Source organism: Oncorhynchus tshawytscha, linkage group LG01 (genome assembly GCF_018296145.1).
Source record: "Oncorhynchus tshawytscha isolate Ot180627B linkage group LG01, Otsh_v2.0, whole genome shotgun sequence".
Classification (NCBI taxonomy): Eukaryota; Metazoa; Chordata; class Actinopteri; order Salmoniformes; family Salmonidae; genus Oncorhynchus; species Oncorhynchus tshawytscha.
The window spans coordinates 62,008,222-62,035,345 of record NC_056429.1 but is presented as its reverse complement, the minus strand read 5'-3'; the positions used below and the strand labels follow the sequence as shown (position 1 = coordinate 62,035,345).

At 42.2% G+C, this 27,124-nt stretch overlaps 1 protein-coding gene across 1 annotated transcript in view; it reads right to left on the bottom strand.

Moving 5' to 3' along the window:
* Positions 1 to 3,620: 3,620 nt before the first annotated feature.
* LOC112254573 (SH3 and PX domain-containing protein 2A) overlaps positions 3,621 to 27,124 on the bottom strand; it is a 77,141-nt gene continuing 53,637 nt past the window's right edge. Inside the window, exons 8-14 of the mRNA XM_024427279.2 lie at positions 17,136 to 17,249; positions 15,137 to 15,220; positions 13,077 to 13,194; positions 12,584 to 12,945; positions 12,437 to 12,486; positions 6,982 to 7,101; positions 3,621 to 6,339 (exon numbers count right to left, since the gene is read on the bottom strand). Coding sequence (XP_024283047.1) covers positions 4,438 to 6,339; positions 6,982 to 7,101; positions 12,437 to 12,486; positions 12,584 to 12,945; positions 13,077 to 13,194; positions 15,137 to 15,220; positions 17,136 to 17,249 — 2,750 coding nt within the window. The 3' untranslated portion in view covers positions 3,621 to 4,437. The remainder of the gene's footprint in view (positions 6,340 to 6,981; positions 7,102 to 12,436; positions 12,487 to 12,583; positions 12,946 to 13,076; positions 13,195 to 15,136; positions 15,221 to 17,135; positions 17,250 to 27,124) is intronic.

The window sequence follows — 27,124 nt, the reverse complement described above, 5'->3', positions numbered from 1 at the left end:
GTATTTCTGCTTAAAATAAAAACATTGGCAAAAATTTCACACAGCCAGGACAAGTCTCTGAATGTCCGTGAGTGGCCCAGACAGAGCCAGAACTTGAACCGGATCGAAAATCTCTTGAGAGATAGCTGTGCAGCAACCATCCCCATCCAACCTGAAAGAGCTTGAGAGGATCTTCAGATAAGAATGGTAGAAACTCCCCAAATATAGGTGTACCAAGCGTGTAGCGTCATATCCAAGGAGACTCGGGGCTATAATCGCTGCCAAAGGTGCTTCAACAAAGTACTGAGTAAAAATTCTGAATACTTATGTAAATGTGATTTTAAAAAATGTATTTAATCCATTTTAGTATAAAGCTGTAAGGTAACAAAATATGTAAAAGGGAAGGGGTCTGAACTTTTTGATTGCACTGTATATCTTCAAAACTTGATTGCTGACATTTTGGGACTATATCAACAATGGACTAATGAAACAAATACCAAAATGCTGTCATGTTGGTGCTAGCAGGCAGGTTAGGTTGCGCTAAGGATCAACAGCCAATCCAGTAGGGTCAATACGAAACTATAGTGAGCTTCGGCTGGTCAACAGCAATGCAATACAATATTATGGAGTAAGCAACAAAAATTCAGCTCAGAGAGTAATGCACATGATCAGATACTTGCAGAAAAATCCACTTAACTACTGAGAATCCTAACAGCCTCATTAACTAAAATGAAGACAGCCACTCAATCTGTTGCATCTCTTTTCTTCACTGCTTTGAATAGTATGATGCATTAAGGTTTGAGGCACTTTAGTTTGCATTACCCCCAAATGTGTCTCATACCTTGAAAGATACAAGATGAAGAAATTAAAATAGTCATAATTCATTCTGTAAAAGAATGACATCTTTAAACAAAATGCACACTGAGGTAATGCAGAAAGTGCATTTATTCACAATTAATTCATTATTATTGTTCACATGTAATCATAAAATGAACGTTCTCTCTGCTGAATAATATAAATAACATTTCTGTAATGTAGCAAGCTCTAAAACTAAAGTTAGATTCCATACTGTCCAGCAGACAATGACAAAGGACACTTGTATGTCAAATAAAACTGGCAGAATAGGATCATTCATTGGAACCATATTTCAGCAGTCTTGAACATCAGCCATAAGAGGGCCAGCTTCATTAAAATAAATTGAGAATTTTGTGCTTGGGCAAGAAAGTATGTAATGTGACCTATCCATTGATAAATCAGTTCTATTCCATTTTATGTAAAACAGGGTAAGATTAACTCAATGTAACTAGATGTTAGTTCAAAATAGGGAATGAATTACTTGAAATACTTTATTTAAATGTTATGTAGCTAGAATATATGTTCAAACATGAACATTTATACTACACAGCATTATTAAGAGTACACCTTTTTAAATACTGTATGTGCCTCCTTTTCAAAGGGGCAAGAGTATCATGTCTTTCCCAATTTGAGTTATGAGTAGCACCAGGTGAGTCATTGTTTTATGCATTTGCACTGCTGCCTGCAAGCCCCTTGTGGTATAAATAAAGGATTTTAAATGTAATTGATTTGTTCCCTCTCAGATAAGATCACAATTTAAGTTATTGGAATCAGAATTGCTATTCAACACATCGCTGAGGTTTGGTTTTGAAAGCCAACGCAAAGCCTCAATTCCAATATTCAAGTCAAATATTCCTTGCTCTGGTAAATGAAATGGAATAATGGAAGTGCATAAGCAGCTCATCATTTATTTGTATTTTTTTTTTTACAACCTAGCAAACACCTTAAAAGGTAGTTAATTAAAATGTACTTACTAGAAGAAGACGATTCTGAAGAGCGAAAAAAATGGCTGATTTACCACTCCTTCAAATATACCGTAGGCTGACTTATTTTGTCACAAGACCAGAGCAGAAATACACTTCTAAGGTGGCGAATGATACATACTGTACGTATAAGACATTAGGTAGAGTGTCATCAAGAAAATCATGAAACATTGATAAAGAATTACATTAAAGCTACAGTCAGCAACTTGGGAAGCTGTTTAATGGTTATTTCAATTCTTCATATTTACCCATTGATTCTGGAAGAAAATTCTTATAAATGCCTTCAGCACATCTGTCTGTCTTTGTCATAAACCAAAATTGTCCTAGCCCTATCCCTCAGCTGTTTATTTTTGTTTTCCAAATCTCAGACTGTAGCTTTTAAGAGGTTTCAAATGACTTACATGCTGTAATGAACTGATAGAACACATTCACAAAGCTCTACAACAATATGCCATACACACATAGCCATATGAAACAATATTACATGAAATATACATTAAGCTTCATAACAAAGTGACTTAAAAACATGCACAAGACATTCTGCAGATGACATTTAACATATGAGAAGGTGTAGCAACAGACCTTTTAAATACAACATACAAAGCATTTCAAGATACATGTTTACTTAAACAAAACATTTTAAACATGCAAAAAGCTTTAAAGGTCCAGTGCAGGCAAAAACTACATTTTTCTGTGTTATATATACAATGCATTCGGAAAGTATTCAGACCCCTTGACTTTTTCAACATTTTGTTGCATTATAGCCTTATTCAAAAAAAAAAATCCTTGTCAATCTACAAATTATACCCCATAGTGACAAAGCAAAAAAAGGTTTTAAGATATTTTTGCAAATGTATTAAAAATAAAAAACTGAAATATTACATTTCCATAAGTATTCAGACCCTTTAGTCAGTACTTTGTTGAAAAACTTTTGGCAGGGATTACAGCCTTGAGTCTTCTTGGGTATGAAGCTACAAGCTTGGCACACCTGTATTTGGGGAGTTTGTTCCATTCTTCCCTGCAGATCCTCTTAAACTCTGTCAGGTTGGAAGGGGAGTGTTGCTGCACAGCTATTTTCAGGTCTCTCCAGAGATGTTCGATTTTGTTCAAGTCCGGGCTCTGGCTGGACCACTCAAGGACATTCAGAGACTTGTCCCGAAGCCACTCCTGCGTTGTCTTGGCTGTGTACTTAGGGTCGCGCTCTGGAGCAGGATTTTATCAAGGATCTCTCTGTACTTTGCTCTGTTCATCTTCCCTCAATCCTGACTAGTCCCCCAGTCCCTGCCACTGAAAATCAACCTCACAGCATGCTGCTTCCACCCCCGTGCTTCACCGTAGGGATGGTCCCAGGTTTCCTACAGACGTGACGCTTCGCTTGGCATTCAGGCCAAAGAGTTCAATCTTGGTTTCATCAGACCAGAGAATCTTGTTTCTCATGGTCTGAGAGACATTAAGGTGCATTTTGTCAAATTTCAAGCGGGCTGTCATCTGCATTTTACTGAGAAGTGGCTTCCGTCTGGCCACTCTACCATAAAGGCCTGATTGATAGAGTGCTGCAGAGATGGTTGTCCTTCTGGAAGTATCCAATCAAGTTGTAGAAACATCTCAAGGTTGATCAATGGAAACAGGATGCAGGTGAGCTTAATTTCGATTCTCATAGCATAGTGTCTGAATTCTTATGTAAATAAGGTTTTAAAAACCTGTTTTTGCTTTGTCGTAATGGGGTATTATGTGTAGATTGCTGAGGATTTCCTCCATTTTAGAATAAGGCTGTAACGTAACAAAATGTGGAAAAGGGGAAGGGGTCTGAATACTTTGCAAATGCACTCTATATATATTTACACACTATGATGTTGGAATAATACTGTGAAATTGTAAAAAAAATATGATAATGCCCTTTTAGAGTAAAAGCTATTTGAGTAAATGAGTTAATAAACCAATTGCTATTTGCTAACAAGTTATTTTTGTTTATTTTTGACTATTTTAATTGAAAACAATCACAGTAAGCTACTTATTTTTACCCAGAAATGATTTGATATTGATATAAAAAGGGCTGCGTTGGACCTTTAAAGAAGAAATCATTATATGATCAAATATCATTAGAAGTGAATAATTTGTAGCCCATTGGAGATCATTAAGTAATGTTATCATATCACAAAATCTCACCATGATCAGCCAAAACTGTCCAAAGCTCTTCCACTGGTGTCCAAATCCCATTATTCTTCCATTTTGGATTAAAAAGCACATTTCATCAAATCAACCACTTTGTTTAATTATTTTGTTAAATATTTGATTGACCTTTTGCTGATTTTAATGCCAAAGGTATTTGTTCCAACCCCCGGCTGTCTGTGAATAGATAAAATCCTGTCAAAAAAGTATACTTTGAAGTATTTTCTTTGTCACTTCAGATTATAATAATAAAATGTCAAGTAATTATATGCAGGATTGGTTGGCCACCCTCAGTTTAGAAAACACAAAGTATACCACTTCAATGATACTATAAATGGTCTCTTCTGATTTCCATCTTTACACTGTAAAAAACAGTGTCTTTCCATTTCCATTTCCACTGTCAACAATGGTCTCTGACCTGATTGCACATGCACTGAATATTAGTGTGTCACTAGCTCTTCCTTTCCAGGTAATTTGAGGGGACCCAGCCTTTTCGAGGTCGACCTCCGTCCAGGATCTGGCAGTACCACCACCCATTAGGGTTCCTCTCCAGAACCTCCAGAGTCGTTCCTTCGGGGAACCCCATGGTCTCCTCATCACCATGGTAATCCGCTATGGAGACATACACCTCACGGAGGTTGTTGTGGATGAGGTGGGTTTTGGGTTTCACCGTAGAAATAGGTAGACCGTTCCTCTGAGTCCCCCGGCCCAGTGATTCGGAGCTTCCCGTGCCGGGTCTGTTCCGGTTTGCCATGTTAACATTCGGCACTGGGCACCGCGGGGTAGTACCAAAGGAAGCGTTGCGGCGCAAGGTGGGACTAGAGCGTGGGTGGTCAGTGGAATTGAGTGACTCACCCCTCCTAAGGGAGCCTACTGGGTTTGGCCCGTCGATGATTGGCTTGGAGATGAAGACCGACTGAGGCCTGACCACCTGCTGCTGTTTCAAAACATTCTTCTGAGAGCCATTGAACAGGCCAAAGGGCTTGGAGGGGATGGGTGGTATGCTCCTCTTTAGGCTCTGGTTGATGTTGTTCAAGGCCTGGACTCTCTGCTCATTTTTCTCCAGGCTGTTGGACTTGCTCAGGCTGCCCAGTTTGGTAGGGGTGCCATCGGACTCTGACCCAGCTTTGTCGTCTAGCTGCCTGACAGGCTCCAGGTAGTAGGTTGGAGCCCAGCCCTCAGTGTCGCCCAAGCGGACGTACCACCAGCCGCTCTCCTGCTTCTCCAGCACCTCCACTTCCACCCCGGGAGGGAAGCTCATCTCTGAGTCCTGGCCCTTCTCATAGGCCTCTGTGGTGCGGTAGAGACTGCAGCCCTCGTCTGAGTCTCCCCGGCTGCCTTTAGAATAGATGGAGGAGATGTCGGAGGTGCTGTGGGAGGACACAGAGTCCTCAGAGGAGATGACAGAGGCTGTTTCAAAGTCTTCTCCTCTGGAGCCCTTCTTCAGCTGGCCTGTAGGCCTAAGTTTTCTCCGGAGGCTGCCAATGTCCATTTTCTCTGCACTGGAGGCCTTGGCCAGCTGGGGCTTAGGCCTGACCAATGGCTTAGGTTTGGTGGAGGACTTGGTGGAGCCCATCTTGTGCTCCTCTTTGTCCTTCTTGGGCCTGGACTGCTTGAAGAGATCTGGGTTGGACTCTGTAGAGGCAGGTTTGGAGCTGGATGCCCCGGCCTCTGCTTTGGTTTGAGACAGGGACTGGCTGCCGTTCAGCTGGATAGTCTTCCCTTTTCTCCTTGCCCCAAACATGGAGTGAGAGTTTTCAGCTTTGCTAGTCTCCAACGGGGCACTAATCTTCAGGAAGTCTGAGTCGCCACTGGATTGTGTATAAGGCATCTCTCTGAAAGGCATGAAGCAGTCATTCTCATAGATACACTCCTCTCCCTCAGGCTCCTCCTCTTCCTGCCCCACGTCCTCGGACGACTCGCCCAGCTTGAAGGAGGCGCTATGGAGAGAAGAGGACGGAGATGGCTTGGAGGAAAGGTGAGAGCCCTTCTCTGAGGAGCTATCCTCGTTCTTCCCATCCGCTGAAGACTCATCTGTCCTGAGGAACTCAAACTCTGACTCCAGATCAAACCCAATGGCAGGAATATCATATTCTGGCTCCTCGTACACAGGCCTTCCGGGAGATGCAGGGGACTCTGGAGCCTCGGAACCATGAATGCTGGTAGGGACAGTCTCCTCAGAGTCCTGCTTCTTGACGGGTGGGGCTGGGGGCGGGACTTTGGGCCGGCTCAGAGTGCTGGTTCTGCGGTTTAGGTTGGGCTTCTTTCGTTTGTCGATGTAGGAGCAGGGAGCCCAGCCCTCTTTCTCACCAATCTGGATATACCACCAGCCACCAGAGTTCTTCTCGATCACCTACAAAACAGAACAGAGAGAATTCATTGGTAAGAATAGGCATCATCAGGCCTCCCGGGTGGCGCAGTGGTTAAAGGCGCTGTACTGCAGCGCCAGCTGTGCCATCAGAGACTCTGGGTTCGCACCCAGGCTCTGTTGTAACCGGCCGTGACCGGGAGGTCCGTGGGGCGACGCACAATTGGCCTAGCGTCGTCCGGGTTAGGGAGGGTTTGGCCGGTAGGGATGTCCTTGTCTCATCGCGTACCAGCGACTCCTGTGGCGGGCCGGGCGCAGTGCGCGCTAACCAAGGTCGCCAGGTGCACAGTGTTTCCTCCGACACATTGGTGTGGCTGGCTTCCAGATTGGATGCGCGCTGTGTTAAGAAGCAGTGCGGCTTGGTTGGGTTGTGTATCGGAGGACGCATGACTTTCAACCTTCGTCTCTTCCGAGCCCGTACGGGAGTTGTAGCGATGAGACAAGATAGTAGCTACTAAAACAATTGGATACCATGAAATTGGGGAGAAAAAGGGGTAAAAAAAAGAAAAAAGAATAAGCCACAGTATCTGCAGTATCTGTAAATTTCAAGAATTTAACTGAACAAGGTCAAAAACAATAACACATTGGACATGCATGCACTCCAAAGTATACATAAAAGAAGCTTACATCTGCTTTCTGCCCTCCATTAAAACTGATGCCATCTGAAATGACGGACTGGAACTCTGCAATGGTGTAGTACTCTGCTTCAACAGTAGGGGGCTCTGGTGGCGAGGGTAAATTGAATCCCTGAGTGGAAAAAAATGTTACAGCATTATGTGAATTGCACAGCTGATACTGTTAAAAGGAAACAATAATAATTGGCCATAGAGTTCAACTTCCAATTTAAAATAACGATCCTGTTAGATTTGGCGATTTCCCCCTAAATAGACATACCCAAAATTAATTATTTATCATGAGAAGGCCATAAAGAATAACTAGTAATGCTGCAAGAAAGATTACAATCTCATCATTCTTGTAAATGTTTTTATAAATTGCCTAATGTACTCAGTAGTAAAAATATGATCAAAATATGAAAATATGAAATTGAGGATAGATCTTGAAATGACTCAATAGGAATAGGACTAGGTCAACAAAAGTTGAGGAATAGGCCTTGAAATGACTCAAATACTTTCTAAATATACGTAGTGTTAAAAATCCTCTCCCCCTGAGTATAGAGTTGCTTACATTTACTGAAAGTCTGCTGCAGTGGGAAGGATGCTCTCCACCTCTGCCTTGGAGGAGTGAAGTGTCTGTTTACAGGTCACACCTCTGACCTTTCATGGGACCCTTGACCCGGTCCACCTTGACCTTGAGCCAATAGGAACTTTAGGCCGGAACTGATGTAAGGGCGGTAGGTTGCCTACCGGTTAAAAGCATTGGGCCAGTAACCGAAAGATCGCTGGTTCGAATTCCCGAGCCGACAAGGTGAAAAATATGTCAATGTGCCTTTGATCAAGGCACTTAACCCTAATTGCTCCTGTAAATCGCTCTGGATAAGAGCATCTGCTAAACACACCAAAAACCTTTTTAAAAATTATAAGAATCAGGCCCATCCCGGGGTCAAAAGTCAGTTTCATTTTTCCAGTGAAAGGAGTAGGCTACTCTACCACAACTGGACATTTCTATCGGCTCTTTTCTGCAAAGGATTCTAAACTCTGAACCTCCCTGGTGTGATGTGAATGCGTCGATGATGAGTAAGTGATTCTCTTCACCCACCAGGTCATGTACATAATGTTGTTGAGGGTAATTCGCTTTTTACAATGGTTATTAAATGGCTAATACTTTGTACTTATACTTTCCATGTTATTATTGTTATTTAAATGGTAAAGTGTTTACATTGTTCTTCTGTGTGGTTTGTAGGTTATTAGAGAATTTCGGCAATAGCCATGCAAGAGTATGTGGACACCCCTTCAAATAGTGGATTCACCTATTACAGCCACACCAGCAGCTGACAGGTGTATAAAACTGAGCACACAGCCATACAATCTCTATAGACAAACATTGGCAGTAGAATGGCCTTACTGAAGAGCTCAGTGACTTTCAACGTGGCACCGTCATACTGTAGGATGCCACCTTTCCAACAAGTCAGTTTGTCAGAGTTCTGCCCTGCCAGAGCTGCCCCGGTCAACTGGAAGTGCTGTTATTGTGAAGTGGAAACAACAGCTCAGCCGTGAAGTGGTAGGCCACACAAGCTCACAGAACGGGGCCGCCAGGTGCTAAAGCATGTAGGGCATAAAAATAATCTGTCCTCAGTTGCAACACTCACTACCGAGTTCCAAACTGCCTCTGGAAGAAATGTCAGCACAATAACTGTACGTTGGGAGCTTCAAGAAATGGGTTTCCATGGCCGAGCAGCCGCACACAAGCCTAAGATTAACATGCGCAATGCCAAGAGATGAGGCTGGAGTGGTGTAACGCTCGCCACAATTGGACTCTGGAGCAGTGGAAACACGTGCTCTGGAATGATGAATCAAGCTTCACCATCTGGCGGTCCGACAGACAAATCTGGGTTTGGCGGATGCCAGGAGGACACTGCCTGTCCGAATGCATAGTGCCAACTGTAAAGTTTGTTGGAGGAAGAATAATGGTCTGGGGCTGTTTTTCATGGTTCCCGCTAGGCACCTTTGTTTCAGTGAAGGGAAATCTTAACGCTACAGCACGATATGCTAGATAATTATGTGCTTCCAACTTTGTGGCAACAGTTTGGGGAAGGCCCTTTCCTGTTTCAGCATGACAATGCCCCCGTGCACAGAGCGAGGTTAATACAGAAATGGGTTGTGGAGATCGGTGTGGAAGAACTTGATTGGCCTGCACAGAGCCCTGGCCTCAACCGCATGAATTGGAAGACTGTAGTCAATGTCTGAAGACAATGTCAGCATCACTTCCAATCCCCTGTATATTTTTTTGCAAATATATATAAACATATACACATATACATACATAAATAATATTTTTTACATTAGTTATCTTGTTGTTATTAGTTGTTATTATTCCCAACCTTCAGCTTCATTCGACCCCTCCCATCTATCTTTTAACACCATCCATATTGGATTCATATTTGCCATTTATTTTTCAACTGTGCTGTGATGTTTCACAAAAGTTCTGAACCTTTCTATTCTCATAATTTTTTACAGATTGTAAATAAAAAATATACACTTTTGCTAAAAGTATTATATTATTGATCGATTGACTATGACTTTTCAGATCACCCAGTAGTGCTATCTGCAGAGTTAGCTCCAGGTAAATGTTGCAATTCTTCAGCCATTCCTACATCTATGACCAAAAACAAGCTACATATGGACAGTAAAAAAGGGTTGATTCTGTCTCTTCACAGCAAAATCTGCAGAGCTGGGAAGATTGTATCCCCCATATATATAACATTCTACTGGTTGCAATAATTTCGTATAATAATTCAAAATGAACAATTCTAAGATTTCAATCTGATGTCATTTTGTGTACCAGTTCATAAACACGTACCATGGAATCCGTACGTCGAAAATCTCTTCGTTACTATTTTGCAATCTATATGGCACAACTGTCAATTTGTTGGTCCTTAAATGAAACTTCTATACGTTTTTATTTATCACAATTTTCTTTAACCAATTATGGTCTTTAATGCAGGGCTGACAGACAAGTTCCCTACTTTTCCCCCTTCCCCCTTCCCCTTTCCTATGTTTGGGTAGAGGAGACATTTCCATACATTTAAGTTAGCCTTTAAAGTCTAATGCTTCAATATTTAATAATTTCTGCCCTCCGAATTCATATTCATTATATAAATAGGCCCATTTAATTTGAACTGTTCGTTAGGTGTAGGCAAGACCATAAGCAAATAGGTAAACTGCGATATGACTAAAGAGTTAATCAGGGCGATTTTTCCACAAATAGACAGGCATTTCCCTTTCCATGGTAGCAAGATATTATCTATTTTTGCTAACTTTCTATTAAAATATATTGGAGGGAGATCATGTATTTATTTGGGGATATGTATACCGAGCATGTCTACTTCACCATTAGACCATTTAATTGGTAAACTACACGGTAATGTAAAAGTTGTATTTTTAGTTATCCAATACATAATTTAGTACATTTATCATAATTAGGTTGTAATCCAAATCCTCTATGAGGCTGTGGAGGGATCCAAATTGTGGATTTAAAAGAAACCATGAATGATCAGCGTCCAATGACACTTTTGTTTTTAAACCCAGGATTTCTAACCCCTTGATATTATTGTTGGATCCGATTTTAATAGCTAACCTTTCGAGGGCCATAATAAATACATATGCCGATAGTGGACAACCTTGTTTTACTCCTCAACAGTTTAAAACTTTCAGAAGTAGCCATTATTGTCACGACTTCTGCCGAAGTTGGTTCCTCTCCTTGTTCGGGCGGTGTTTAGCGGTCGATGTAACTGGTCTTCTAGCCATCGCCGATCAATTTTTCATGTTCCATTTGTTTTGTCTTGTTTTCACACTCACCTGGTTTCAATTCCCTAATTACATGTTGTATATTTTCCCTCTGTTTCCCTCATGTCCTTGTTGGGAATTGTTTATTGTAAGTACGTGTGCATTGTGTGACTGGTGCGATACGGGTTTTGTGCCCATGTGTTTGTTGTTTTTTGTATGCCGGTAGTTATGTTTATTAAACGGCTCTGGCTATTTACCAAGTTCTGCTCTCCTGCGTTTGACTTCAATTCCACCAGTTACGCACCCATTACAATTATTTACTGTTTTACACCGTGGGTTATTATACATGATTTTAATCCATTATATAAGAGATTCTCCAAAATTGAAATGTTCCAGGCATTTATATATAAACTGCAGTCGTACTTTCTCTAAAGCCTTTTCAAAGTCAGCTATGAATAGCAGGCCTGGTTTCCCAGATTTTTCAAAGTGTTCTGTTGTTTCCAGTCTTATATTATCTCCAATTTATCGTCCATGTAAAAAACCTGTCTGATTAGAATTAATATCTGACAATACCTTTTTAATTCTATGCGCTATACATTTTGCTAGAATTTTGGCATCACAACACTGAAGTGTAAGAGCGTCAGACCTTCTTGTTGAGTGTCCAATAATCTACCATTTACATAGTAGTGGTTAAAACACGCTAATAACTCCTGCACTTGTTTGTTTAGTTGAGGTCATGTGCAAATTCCCTTAGAATGGGCCCCTATGGCCTAAAATGGCGGTTGTCTAACAGCCGCCAAATAACAGCCTGGCTGTTATTTTACTGCTACTGCTGCTATTGTTGCTGGGGTTTATAGCCATTATCATTGCACTCTATGAACAATTTCTATCATGTTTACTGCTATTTATAAGTTATTATTGCTGGTTTATAGTTATTACCTTTGCACTTCATAAGAAAATTATACACTGTCTACCACTGTTAGCTAATTGCTAAGACTAATGATGCGCTATCAATACTTAATGCTAATTGCTTGATTAGTACTGCTAGTCATTTGCCATTACTGCTAAGCTATGCTACTCTGTTACTATTACCTGCTCCCTCATGCTAATTGATTTATGCTATGCTATTTCACGTTAGGCTATGCTGCTACATCCTAGTTTGTACTAGTGCTAAACCCTTGCTGCTAGTTGTTATTGTCATTATGCTACTGTATAATATGCCATATTGCTGCTTATGTCATTATTACTCATCATCTGCTATTACATAGTATTTACACCTAGCCATAAACCTTTTCGTTTCTTTGTATTTCTCAGTATACCATTCATTCAACTACACCATAAAGCTGTGTGTGTCTGAGGCAATAAAAGGGTTGAACTTGAGTCCATGTCCTGATTGTCACTGTGCCTCTAACCGGGTACCCAGAATGATTTTCCCTTATCTAAACCAGAACCTTCATTTTCGGAGTCCATCACCAGTTGGTGGCGCTGTTTTTCATATAGTAACAATCAAATTATAAATGACTAACTACAAGATTCCACCTTCCTCATAACTGTAAAATAGATATGATCATATTTATTGAGAGTACAAAATTGGCATAATTTTCTGTACAGGAAAATTATGATCGCCCCCTAAGGGGACTTTACATCTAAAGAGGATTTATGATTTGTTTCATACTGACCAGAGTTGTATCTCTGCGAGGAGGTGGCTTTTGTCTGAGGATTGGGGAGCCTAGAGAGAACAAAATTTGATAGATATAACATTTTGTGAGTGTATTAGTTTAACAAACCATTATAACTTCCAATTCAGTCTCTGAATGACAACTCACCGATATCTATTCTGTGAGGAGCGATGCGGGCTATGACTGGAGAGGCTGGTTCTACTTTGCCCTTAACATCCACCAGTGCGGCACCAGGGCTGAAGTCCGAGCTAGAGCACGGTATTGGCAGGCTGATCTGCCTCTTGACCAGGGAGGGCGTGGTTAGGGGGTTGTCCTCTGGCTGGCCGTCTGTCTGCACGTCCTTCTCACTCAGGGCCTTCTTGTTCAGCAGGTTGCTGATCTCCATGATGTTGCTGATTATCTCCACCGGGCCAGTCAAAGGGGTCTTCTTATTACTACTACGGGGAGAGAAGTCCTCCATCACCTTCTTCAGGTAGGAGGCCGGGGCCCAGCCCTCCTTATCCTGGTACCTGGGGAGAGGAAGAGAGAATGGAAGGAAAGGGGAGAGAGGGGTGGTCATGCGTGAGAATAACCATAATTGAGAGACAGTATAAACAGGCAACAGTTTATATTGTGGTTGGAACACAAATCATGGCCTTACCTAATGAACCACCAACCCTCCAGGTTCTTCTGGATGACCTCCACGATGACTCCTTTCTCAAAGGCGATCTCATCCTTTCCCTCGCTGGTGTATGGCTGCACCGTCATATACTTCTCCTCTGTCGGGCCACAGAGAGGACGTGGGAACACAGAGACTCACGTCAGTTTCAAATGTCCTATACTGCTTCAAAAACAAAACATTACTCAAACAAATGAAAAATATGTCAACTATAGGAGGAACTGTAACGATTGTAGAAACACCTCTGCGTGAGTGAAAGTAAATAAAGACATACTGCATATAGGCTTGAAGTATAGAATTCTGTGGACTTGATGACATTTCTGTGTGTAGTTCCGATGTGATTGATTCTGTCAGATCCACAACGATATCCAGCATTTTACCATCAAAGGCTTTAAATAATCGGGGAAACTCTAATTAACAATATGATGTCCCTCACTTCATACTGTAAATGTCTTCCTGCAGCAACTGATAATTACATTGCCTTTATGTCATGATTGCTAATTACTAAGTGTAAATATGGGACAAAATAAACTCAAACACTGATCTCTTGAAATGGTGAAAACAGCTCTAATGACAGAGTGGACTAATGGTGTGGTAGCGGTCAGCCTCTGTAAACATAGCAGATGATAGAGAACAGAGATGCCATCTTGATTTGTAATTTCCCAAAAGGCCAGAGTACTTCCTGTCATTAAAGACCAGAGGTCTCATCTCATCACACTGTAAAACATAGACAGGCGGAGGGAACACAGCCCAATGGTGTAGAGAGGAGATGTCCTATTTGCATGCGAAGACTGGAATGACTGGATTCCTATCTGATATCTAATAACTCTCTCCTTTCCTCAACTCCTGTTGAGTCTCAATCAGGGATTTATAAGGACTGAATAAGGATACAGTAAAAATGTATTTTACTTGCAAAGAAATAGGACGATGTAGGGCCTTGTAAATAAAACCGAAAAGGCCACTTCCTGAATGCTTTGTTTTCCCCTGCACTGACTTATGGGACTTCCAGTCTCTCTGTTTAAGGCTTGGTAGGGCACTCCCTACAGGGGCCTACAGTCGGGGGAACCTCTGAATAAGATGTTATGTTAACCACAACATGCATCGCCTGCATAACTTTTATAAACAATTTTCCTGCAGTCAGCGCTATTTCTGCTTTTTTCCCCCACAGGCAAGATTTAGTTCCTGCAGTTGAAAAAGTTATTTTTACTCCAGAGGCTGCTCGTTTTTTTTGCGCGCTGTGGACACTGTTGCCAAGCACAAACCTTGGGCTGGACTCAAATAGCCTATCCTCACACCGCTGTCAGCAATCCAACCCGCATCCCTTGTCAAAAAAACCTGTCTCGAGGCAAGTGTAATGTGTGCAAGCACAAACACTTTCACTCTTACTCCAACAGATGAATACAATTCTCCATTAGCCTGATCCGTCGGTAGACCTGCTTGCTCTAAACACCTCTAGTTGATAAACGTCTGGCTTTTTAGCTCTCTTGAAAAGTACATAGAGTATGTGTACATGTTTAATTTGGCTCGTAACAAAGCCAACTAAAGTGGCAAAATATTGAATGCGGCCTACCAACTTTTAGATTGTTGTGATTCTATAGCTGTAATTCAGAAAAGATTTGGAGTTGCACATAGCCGTTAATTAAAATAAACCGCTTATATGACACAATCTCTTCCAACACTACCGCTTTCAAGTGCAGAAACTGAGTAACAACAAGATGGTCAATGTTTTCCGTTGTTTATCTTCTAGCAAAAGGTCAAACCTGTAACTGCTGAAAACCACCATTGTGGATGTAAAAACCAATTTAGCATTGTAATGACATGTCTGGACTGTTAATTACCTGGTTTAGAACGATGTTAGTGGTTATTGGATGTGGATCATGATGGTGTAGAAGACAGTATACGACACAAACCAAGACATTAGGCATCAGGTATGAAAGATAAGACAGGACAAGGTACAGTGGGTTCAGGAAAATGGGACATCAGAGAATAGAAGGATGAGCAGTGAAGGAGGAGGAGGAGTTTGGCGCCCTGTCTCTGATCACCTCGGCTCTGCTGCCTGCTGACCATTCCCCCGAGGGTCCATCTCCGGTCCAGCCTCTTCAGATGGGCCTTACGGTGCTTAGTGACTGACCCACGCACATGGTGATGAGACACATACACACACACAAATTGGCAGATAAACAGAAAAGACACACTGTACAAACAACATGGAATCAACTAAACGACCGACTTGAGTTACTTACATGGCGAACATGGAAACAATAACACCACATTACATTAGAAGGACTGGTGGATGAAGCGGGTGAATGCACGTTATACAGGAAATGTAAACTATGGACAGATTCTCTGTGGCTTGTAATTAGTATGGTTATTATCATGGTTTTCCCATCCCATCCTGTCCTGCACGAGCATCTGGGGCACACATTGCTGCTTGGGAATGCCATCCAATTAATAGACCAGCTGAATCCCTTTGGCAGCAGCTCTATGCCAGGTCTATAATTGTTGATTGTTTTTGTTAGTTAAATGCAGGAGATGGGAATGATCTTTTGTCACATGCCAACACTATAAACGGCAGGGCTTATAAAAATATCTAATTCAAAAAAAGCTTCCCATCACTAAAACCAGAGCACTAATCTCGAAGATGAACAGGCAGTTCAGATTTCAGGGCAAATGTACATTTATTGAAAAAAAGGAAATAAAAGAAGTCCCTGTTCAAAAATATACAACAACTGACCCACATACTCCTCCAGAACACTAATGTCAAAAAATCATATCCATTATGATAACCATTATATTGAAAATGATGACCATTATATTGGATGAGTCAATCTAAGGCCGATTATAGGTATTACAGAACTCATGAAAATAAAAACAAATGATGAAATATGACCACCCTAAGTAGGAACATGTCCAAGTGTTATTCATTAATGTGACAGTCTTCCCAATGAGGGACAGATTCACCATTAGACTGTCATAGCCTCCAAACTTCAACATCTTCAGCTAAAGCCATATTCAACACAGCAAAAAAAAGAAACGTCCCTTTTTCAGGACCCTGTCTTTCAAAGATAATTCATAAAAATCCAAATAACTTCACAGATCTTCATTGTAAAGTGTTTAAACACTGTTTCCCATGCTTGTTCAATGAACCATAAACAATTGATGAACATGCACCTGTGGAACAGTCGTTAAGACACTAACAGCTTACAGACAGTAGGCTATTAAGGTCACAGTTATGAAAATTTAGGACACCAAAGAGGCCTTTCTACTGACTCTGAAAAACACCAAAAGATGTCCAGGGTCCCTGCTCATCTGCGTGAACGTGCCTCAGGCATGCTGCAAAGAGGCATGATGACTGCAGATGTGGCCAGGGCAATAAATTGCAATGTCCGTACTGTAAGATGCGTAAGACAGAGCTACAGAGAGACAGGACGGACAGATGATCATCCTCGCAGTGGCAGACCACGTGTAACAACATCTGCGCAGGATCAGTACATCCGAACATCACACCTGCGGGACGGGTACAGGATGGCAACCACAACTGTCCAAGTTACACCAGGAACGCACAATCCCTCCATCAGTGCTCAGACTGTCTGCAATAGGCTGACGCTGATTTGTAGGTTTTAATGCAGAATATAGCAGCATTCAACCATTGCACAGACAGAGCAACATTCATCAATATCTTCTAGTTTTGTTTCATAATCAGTCTGTATAAACTGACATGATTTATCTTTATCTCGCTTTTTCAGGGGTGTTTATAGTGGCAGCAGCACAAAGAAGGTTGTTCACACTGGGTGAAAGTCGGACGTTAACGTCAGTCGTTGGTGGGTCGGGGGTGGTAGTCAGACTACTGTACCCATCTAGAGATGGGAGTAGTGGGGGTACAGCGGTCTTGGAGGTTGTGGGATATTGCACATCCACAAATTTCACACAGTTGCTGGAAGTGACAAAAGCTAACGTGGTCTGTTTTGTGGTGCAGCTTGTATACTGTATTCTGGATGTTGAGGTTTTCTTCCTGTATTCACAGGGGTGTGGAGCTCTTACCTTCCCTGGACTTGGAGGCGCCCAGCTCCAGGTCATCTCGTGTGTCGCTGTGGGTATTCAGATATGTGGCAGGGACCCAGCCCTGCTCCTCCGCTGTACTGACAAACCACCAGCCTGGGGGCACAGAGAGAGGGATGTCAATTGAGATTTTGTGGGGTGCTTGTCGACTAGGACAGCATCTTTCAGTATGGTTTATAATCGTATAAATGACTTTAGAGAAGTGTTCCTCCTCCATTTCAGGAATAATGTTTGTTCTAGTTAATAGACCCTGATTCAAAAATGTTCCTTGGATGACTGGGGTGGTTGAAAGACTAATGGATATGGAGAAAACATGAACTATTCTCTATCACCGACAGGTTCTCTAATCAAAATGTTATTAGTCACATGCTTTGTAAACAAAAGGTGTAGACTAACAGTGAAATGCTTACTAATGGGACCTTTGCAAAAATGAAGAGAGAAAATATAAATAATAGAACAATTATAACATGTGGATATAATAATAATAACGCAAGGGTTATAAATATGTCATGTGTGGAGCATTTCATAAAGAAAACAGTATAGGCCTAATATAGAGTAGTTAACTTAATAAAAATGTATACAAAATAAAAAGGCGATTTCCCCCCTCGCCTTTCCGTCGGCTCACTCTCGCTCCAGTTACTACTTAAATCAGATGCACGAATAGACGTACATAATTACACATGTCTATATCCATGAATTCATCAGACTCTAGGTAAGTAAGTAGGCGTAGGTAAGGTGGTTGTTATCAGCTTTGTACAAGCAACTGTCTCGTGAGCTCTGAGCCAAAGGAAGCAGTTGCTAGGATATTCACACATAGAGCAGGTGTATCGCATTAGTGGAAACCACGACTGTTCTCAAGGCATAACTGCCGGTTTTGACTTGCATAAGTGACTTTTCACAGCAGGTTAGGATAATTAACATATCAGGTTAGGATAATTAGGTTAAGGTTAGGAAAAGGGTTAGGGGTTAGCTAAAATAGTCCCTGATGCGACTCGAATATCTAGCTACAACCTAGCTTGCCCTGCGAACAGTCTTGGTTTCCACTAATGCGATGGTGCCACAGAGCGGGGACAGACAGACGAGCAGCTAACAGAGGAAGTTATTTATGATTTCTGCGCTTAAAAGTTAGAACGGGAAGGGAGTGATTTTATCGGGATGGGACAGGAAATTTACAGGGTTATATAAATGTTGCGGGATCGGGACAGCACAGGAAACAAATTGACAGGACAAGAGGGGACAGGAATGACTTTTCACTCCTGTGTCAATCTCTAGTATACACTACCCTCTATTGCACCTTACGGTCGTCTGCCAAGCAGTTGCCATACCAAGAGGTGATGCAACCAGTCAACATTCTCTCAATGGTGCAGCTGTAGAACCTTTTGAGGATCTGAGGACCCATGCCAAACCTTTTCAGCCTCGTGAGAGGGAAGAGGCATTGTGGTGCATTCTTCACAACTGTGTTGGTGTGTGTGGACCATGAACATTTCTTAGTGATGTGGACACAGAGGAACTTGAAGCTCTCAAACCGCTCCACTACAGCCCATTAATGTGGATGGGGGAATATTCGGCCCTCCATCTCTTGAAGTCCACAATCAGCTCCTTTGTCTTGCTGACGTTCAGGGAGACGTTGTTGTCCTGGCACCACACTGCCAGCACACTGCCAGGACCACACTGACTTCCTCCCTATAGACTGTCTCATCGTCTGTGATCAGGCTAACCACTGTGGTGTCATCAGCAAACTTAATGATGGTGTGTGAGACAAGCGAGGCCACACAGACGTAGGTGAACAGGGAGTGCAGGAGGAGACTATGCATGCCCCTGAGGGGCCGCTGGGTTGAGGGTCAGAGTGGTGGATGTGTTGTTGCCTACCCTCACCACCTGGAGCGGTCAGTCAGAAAGTCTAGGATCCAGTTGAAATGGGAAGTGTTCAGTCCCAGGGTCCTGAGCTTAGTGAGCTTGGAGGCCAATGGTGTTGAATGCTGAGCTGTCTGTCCCCGCTGGTGCTGAACAGCGTTCCTCTTGTACAGGTGGAAGAGGGCAGTGTGAAATGTAATATAGATTGTGTCACATGTGGATCTGATGGGGCAGAATGTGAATTGGATTGGGTCCAGAATGTGAATTGGATTGCTTCAAACATGTAGGTATTACAGATTTGGTCAGGGACAGGTTGAAAATGTCAGTGAAGACACTTGCCAACTTGAGTACGCATCCTGGTAAACCATCTGGCCCTGCGGCCTTGTGAATGGTAACCTGTTTAAAGGTCTTGGTTCAGTGTTGCTTGCCTCGAAGCAAGCGTAGAAGGAATTTAGCTCATCTGGCAGGCTCGCGTCACTGGGCAGCTTGCGGATGGGTTTCCCTTTGTAACCTGTGATAGTGTGCAAGCCCTGCCACATCCGACAAGCATCAGAGCCGGTGTAGTAGGATTCAATCCTGTATTGAGGTTTTGATTGTTTGATGGCTCGTCAGAGATCGTAGCGAGATTTATTTTAAGCATCCGGATTAGTGTCACGCTCCTTGAAAGCTGCAGCTCTAGCCTTTAGCTCAGTGCGAATGTTGCTTATAATCCATGGCTTCTGGTTGGGATATGTATGTATGGTCACTGTGGGGACATCATCGATGCATTAATTAATGACATCCGACAAGCATCAGAGCCGGTGTAGTAGGATTCAATCCTGTATTGAGGTTTTGATTGTTTGATGGCTCGTCAGAGATCGTAGCGAGATTTATTTTAAGCATCCGGATTAGTGTCACGCTCCTTGAAAGCTGCAGCTCTAGCCTTTAGCTCAGTGCGAATGTTGCTTATAATCCATGGCTTCTGGTTGGGATATGTATGTATGGTCACTGTGGGGACATCATCGATGCACTTATTAATGAAGAAGGTGACTGATGTTCTAAACTTCTAAATGTCATCGGATAAATCCCAGAACATATTCCAATCTGTGCTAGCGAAACAGTCCTGCAGCTTCATCAGACCCCTTCCCTATTCAACGTGTCACTGGTACTTTCTGTTTAAGTATTTTCTTGTAAGCAGGAATCAGGAGGATAGAATTATGGTCAGATTTGTCAAATGGAGGGCGAGGGATAGCTTTGTATGCGTTTCTGTGTGTGGAGTTAAGGTGACCTAGAGTTTTTTCACCTCTCTTTCCACAGGTGACATACTGATAAAAAAATGAGGTAAGACGGATTTCAGTTTCCCTGCATTGAAAACACTGTCCACTAGAAGCACTGCCTCTGGAAGTGCATTTTCTTGTTTGCTTTTGGCCCTATACAGCTTGTTGAGTGCAGCCTTAGTGCCAACATCGGTTTGTGGTGGTAAATAGACAGCTATATATAGATCAAAACTCTCTTGGGAAATAGTATGGTCTGCAGCTTATCATGAGGTATTCTAACTCAGATGAGCAAAACCTTGAGACTTTCTTAACATTAAAGATTGCACACTAGATGTTGTTAACAAAGAGACACACACCTCTCCCTTAACCTTAACCGAAACTGCCGTTTGGTCTTGACAATACAATATAAATGTATATTAACCATGTTCAGCCGCGACTCCAAGAAACATAGAATATTAAAATTCTTCAGATCCCGTTGATAGGATAGTCTCGAACAGTGCTCGTCCAGCTTGTTCTCTAGTGATTGTACGTTCGCCAAAAGAATGGAGGGTGGGGGGAGTGTTTACTTACTCGCCGTCTTAGTCTCGTCAGGGAGCTCGCTCATTTGCCTCTCTGGCGTTGCCTTTTCCTCTTTTGAATCCCGGAGATTAGGGCCCGGTCCGGAATGAGCAGTACATCCACAGCTGTTGACTCGTTGAAGTAGAAATCTTTATCCAAATCAAGGTTAGTGATCACTGTTCTGATGTCCAGAAGCTGTTTTCGGTCATAGGAAATCACACAAAACAGCAGAATTGGTCAGGAACTCGTTAGACGGCAGCTATACAGCTCTGCAGCGCCATCCTAGCCTTAAAGCCAACAGCCTCAAAGGGAGGACAGTGTGGTTTTGGATGTCCTTGTGATGATTTAAATCTCGATTTAGCCTCGTTACCCCTGAAATCGGTGGGACGTAACTGGTACAGTAGCTCAAATCTCCATTATCATTGTCTTGCTTGATATGATTGAATTCCTTGGGATGTGACTGCATTATTCAGTCAATTGGATTCTAGACACAGGTCTGGGTGAAAGATACAGTATTGAGCATACACAGGACAGCTTCATCAGAAAAATAAAGTAAGAAAATATTGAAGTTTGAAGTGCATGGGAATAAATTATTATTAGATTAACAGTGAGATGTACGTTCCAAGGCCTTGTGAGTCATTTCATGCTTCACTTGGCACATTTGAGTCAATTTCAGTCACTCAGTGGATGTGAAATAATACACAGACCAGTGTTTTCAGTGCCTGAATGGCTACAGACAGTAACCTAACACCTTGATCGCACCAACCCCAAGGGCCAGTTTTTCAAAACTTTTTTGGGGGGGATCAGAATGATCCGGATTCTGTAATCCTATTTCATGCTATCCAGGATCAGATAAATCTGGCTGTTTATAAGCCGTTTTTTCCCCAGAAAATAATCGTATAGGATCATTCTGATCCAGATACCACAAAATCAAGATCACAGAATCCAGTTTTTCAGTGCTTTAAACAGGCCTACACCATGCCATCTACTGGACAGGCTGTGGTACTATTTCAACCTGGGGAAACAGAAATGAGTAACTACACTGAACAAAAATATAAATGCAACATGTAAAGGGTTGGTCGCATGTTTCATGAGCTGAAGAAAATATCCCAGCAATTTTACATCCTTGTTAGTGAGATTTTCTCCTTGACCAGAAAATCCATACACCTGACAGGTGTGGAATATAAAGAAGCTGATTAAACAGCATGATCATTACACAGGTGCACCTTGTAGGGGGGACAATAACAGGCCACTTTAAAATGTGCAGTTTTGTCACACAATGTCACAAGTTTTGAGGGAGTGTGCAATTGGCATGATGACTGCAGGAATGCCCACCAGAGCTGTTGCCTGAGAACCATAAGCTGCCTCCAACGTTGTTTTAGCGAACTTGGCAGTACTTCCATCGGTCTCATAACTGCAGACCACGACAGCCCAGGACAACCATATCCGGCTTTTTAACTTGGGATCGTCTGAAGAGGGTTGGTGGGGGGGTTGCTGAGGAATATTTCTGTCTGTAATAAAGCCCTTTTTCTGGGGGAATATTCCTTCTGATTGGCTGGGCCTTGCTCCCCGAGTGGGTGGGCTTGGCTGCGTGTTTGGGTGGGCCTATGCCCTCCCAAGCCCACCCATGGCTGCACCCCTGCCCAGTCATGTGAAATCCATAGATTAAGGCCTAATGAACTTCTTTCAATTGACTGATTTCCTTATATGAACTGTAACTCAGTAAAGTCATTGACATTTTTGCATATTGCATTTATATTTTTGTTCACTATACATGAATAAAGGTACCTTGAAAAAAATTGAGCCTGCATATCACTTAGAATTATGTAGATTCCCTAAGACTTCCGGGGCTGACAGAGATGGCCGCCTCGCCTCGCGTTCCTAGGAAACTGCAGTATTTTGTTTTTTTTATGTGTTATTTCTTACATTGTTACCCCAGGAAATTTTTGGTTTTATTACATACAGTCAGGAGGAACTTTTGGATATAAGAGCAACGTCAACTCACCAACATTACGACCAGGAATACGACTTTCCCGAAGAGGATCCTCTGTTTGGCCCACAACCCAGGACAATGGATCAGATCCCAGCCGGCGACCCAAAACAACGGCGCCGCAGAAGGGGCAGACGGAGCGGTCTTCTGGTCAGACTCTGTAGAGGGGCACATCGCGCACCACTCCTGAATATACTACTCGCCAATGTCCAGTCTCTTGGCAACAAGGTAGACGAAATACAAGCAAGGGTTGCCTTCCAGAGAGACATCAGAGATTGTAACGTTCGTTGTTTCACGGAAACATGGCTCACTCGGGATACGTTATCAGAGTCGGTACAGCCACCTGGCTTCTTCACGCATCGCGCCGACAGAAACAAACATCTCTCTGGTAAGAAGAAGGGCGGGGGTGTATGCCTTATTATTAACAGGACGTGGTGTGATCATAACAACATACAGGATCTCAAATCCTTTTGTTCACCTGACTTAGAATTCTCTTCGATCATAATCACAGTCGTGTATATTCCCCCCCAAGCAGACACATCGACGGCCCTGAAAGAACTTAATTCGGCTCTATGTAAAATGATTTTTACAAATTTATTGTAGCTGGGCATTTTAACAAGGCTAATCTCAAAACAAGGCTCCCTAAATTCTATCAGCATATCGAAAACAGCTTCTATCTCAAGGCCATCAGACTGTTAAACAGCCATCACTAACATTGAGTGGCCAACATACTGACTCAACTCCAGACACTTTAATAATGGAAAAATTGATGTAATAAATGTATCACTAGCCACTTTAAACAATGCCACTTGATATAATGTTTACATACCCTACATTACTCAACTCATATGTATATACTGTACTCTATACCATCTACTGCGTCTTGATGTAATAAATGTATCACTAGCCACTTTAAACAATGCTACTTTATATAATGTTTACATACCCTACATTCCTCATCTCATGTGTATATACTGTATACCATCGACTGCATCTTGCCTACGCCGTTAGGCCATCACTGATTCACGTATTCTTATGTACATATTCTTATTCATTCCTCTACACTTGTGTGTATAAGGTGGTAGTTGTGAAATTGTTAGGTTAGATTACTTGTAAGATATTACTGCATGGTCGGAACTAGAAGCACAAGCATTTCGCTACACTCGCATTAACATCTGCTAACCATGGGTGTGTGACAAATAAAATGTGATTTGATTTGAGATGCATTTATTTGACACTTAACATGACTTACCACATACCTTACTGCAGTCAATTTAACATAATTAACCTTTGGATTTTAGATGTAATAACGTTTTTGAAGCCTCCTCACCTTAGATACATTGACATTTCTTAGTTGTAGTGCCTGTCACCTTTCCAAATCCACCTTGAATCCACCCTTCTAGTGGGATCAAAATATTCATGATTTTTGGGATCAAAACAATCCTAATCGCCTACAATTCCTGATTAAAGATCAGATTGGATTACCAAATCCTTATCCCTATGTCAATTCTAACATTAAATCCTATCCGATAGGGGTAATCCGATCAGATAACTTTTTGAAAAACCAGCCCCTTGGCTGCTGCCACATAGGCTTTTCAACACCATTTCTCTGTCGCCTAGCTCTGGAGAGGTCATGGCTGTTCTCTGCAGGAGAGTGAAATGACAAAACCCCTCGAAAATGGGCCTTCTGAATGGAGCAGCAGTCTCAGGCACTACATCGCAGTACTTGAGGTGTCACTACGGACACGGGTTTGATCCTGGCCTGGGGCACAGACCCATGAGGCGGCGCACAACTGGCCCAGCGATGTCCGAATTAGGGGAGGGTTTGGCCGGACGGGATGTCCTTGTCCCATCGCGCTCTAGCGACTCCTGTGGCTAGCCGGGCGCGTGCATACTGACACGGTCACCAGTTGTACGGAGTTTCCTCCGACACATTGGTGCGGCTGGCTTCTGGGTTAAGCAAGCGGTTTGTCAAGAAGCAGTGCGGCTTGGCAGTGTTGTCTTTCGGAGGATGCATGGCTCTCGACCTTCGCCTCTCCCGAGTCCGTACTGGAGTTGCAGGGATGGGACAAGACTGTAACTAACAATTGGATATCACAAAAAATGTATTACAAATAAACCCTTGCAAACCTTCTCTGTGATGTGGCGTTCCACGAATGCTCTATTTGTTGTGGAAAGCAGAATCCAAGATGGCCAACAGCTCTTCACATCCCCCATTATGAAGACATGAGTGTTCACTGGAAATGCAATCAGACATGCTTCAGCAGCAGTTTTAAATGTTACTTTAGATTGACTTTGTGTGGGTCTACATACTAGAAGGCCTTGCTGTTTGGATCTGGCCCTGCGCCCCCGCATTGGCAAAGGCTCAAGGCCCTAACAAACCATGTAATGTGTTAAATTTTTACACCAAGGCTGTGGCTTCATACAAACCTGGTGCCAAGAAATTAAATGGAGAACGGAGAGCTAAAATAAATGTCTACAGTACTTTGGACTGGAGTCTTTCAACTGCTGAGGTGTGCAGTATCTCCCTGACAATGCAGAGTCTGGAGTGTGTTAATGCGCTTATTAAATTGATTGCAACATTTTATTTGTGAGAATTCCCTCTCAAATGTGCTATTTCTTTTTCTAAAAAAGTTAGCTAGCATTCTTTGGACACGAGAGTGCGGTTAACTTTTGACATTAACGTACCCCCCACCACTCCTCTGACTGTTGCCGTGTCACTATGCCACATAGAACAAGTATTCCCATAATGCCGATGATGACAGAACTATAATATTAGCCTCAGTCTGCTACCCACCTGGCTAGCCAGCTATAGTAGTAGGAAAAATGTAATGGCTTTGCCTCTTCCTCTCTGTTGGCTGGCTAAAGTTATTGTCACTTCACTTTGTAAACAACAGGTGTAGACTAACAGTGAAATGCTTACTTACGGGCCCTTCCCAACAATGCAGAGAGAGAGAAAATAGATAAATAATAGAAAATTAATAACATGTAATAATACAAGTAATAAATACACAATACATAATAATAACTTGGCTATATACATGGGGTATCAGTACCAAGCTGATGTAGAGGGGTACGAGATAATTGAGGTCTTGCTAGCTAATATGGGAAATATGGGATTAAGGTATAGGAATGTGGTACCTTAATTTGAAAGCACATTTGAAAGTTAGACATATGAATATACATTATGGCCACTTTAATAAGGCAGCCACACACCCCACCGAATGTCGATCTGCTGTTCATCTACCATTCGTTCGCTGAGGTGTGTTTTAGGGACCACTCACCGGTGGGTGTCCGACATTTTCATGCAATTCTACACGTAGAATTGGTTTGCAAATTATAGCTGGCAATCTGTTCAGAGGTGCTAAGCGGTTAAGAGCAGTTAAGAGCGTTGGGCCAGGAACCAAAAGGTTTCTGGTTTGAAACCCCGAGCCGACTAGTAGAAAAATCTGCCAATATGCCCTTGAGCAAGGCACTTAACCCTAATTGCTCCTGTAAGTCACTTTGGATGAGAGCAGTTGCTAAATGACTAAAATGTACATGCCTGCGTGTCTGTCCCTTAAGACGTTTGAGTAAATACACTCTGTTATTGATGGCTATGACTGCCTCTACTTTATTTTTCAACCTTGTTCTCATTTGGCAGGGGCTTAGGCTGAGTTCACTGCACCTCAAAAGAGGCAATACAAGTATATTTCCTTGCCAATGCAGGTTTATAACACACAGGCGTGTATTACAGAGAACCTGAAAATTGTCTCTGGTCTTTCAGTAATGAATAAATGTTAATATATCAGTGCTACAACTGTTTTTGTTGCATTTTCTTGACCAAATTAAAGGTATTTTGGCAACATACCATCACACAGAAACATACATTTAAAGATGAACCCCCTGAAAATGATTTGGTGACATGTATAAAAAAAATTGGTACTAAGTAGACATACAGCTGTTGAAAGGTGAGATATGCACGTTTTCCGTATCCCAGGATGTGTGTGTGTGTGTGTATATGCATGTGCATTTTTGTGTGTATTATGTATAATTTGATACATTGACCAGCAGGGCTGGGACTGGACCCAACGCGGAGGAAGTGGAGATATATTATACGACTACACCTACATCTGTGTCTTTATCTGTGTCTGTCTATCTACCATATGTATGTCATCTCCATTAACATCCTCATCTGTGTCTGTGTCTGTGTCTTCTGCAGCTGTACGAATCTTTATCATCTGTGTCTCAAGTCTGCGTTACTAGCTGTGCTGAGGAAGTAAATATTATTTCCTTTCTATACTGTAGTTCTCAAGAACGAGCTTTTAAGGGAA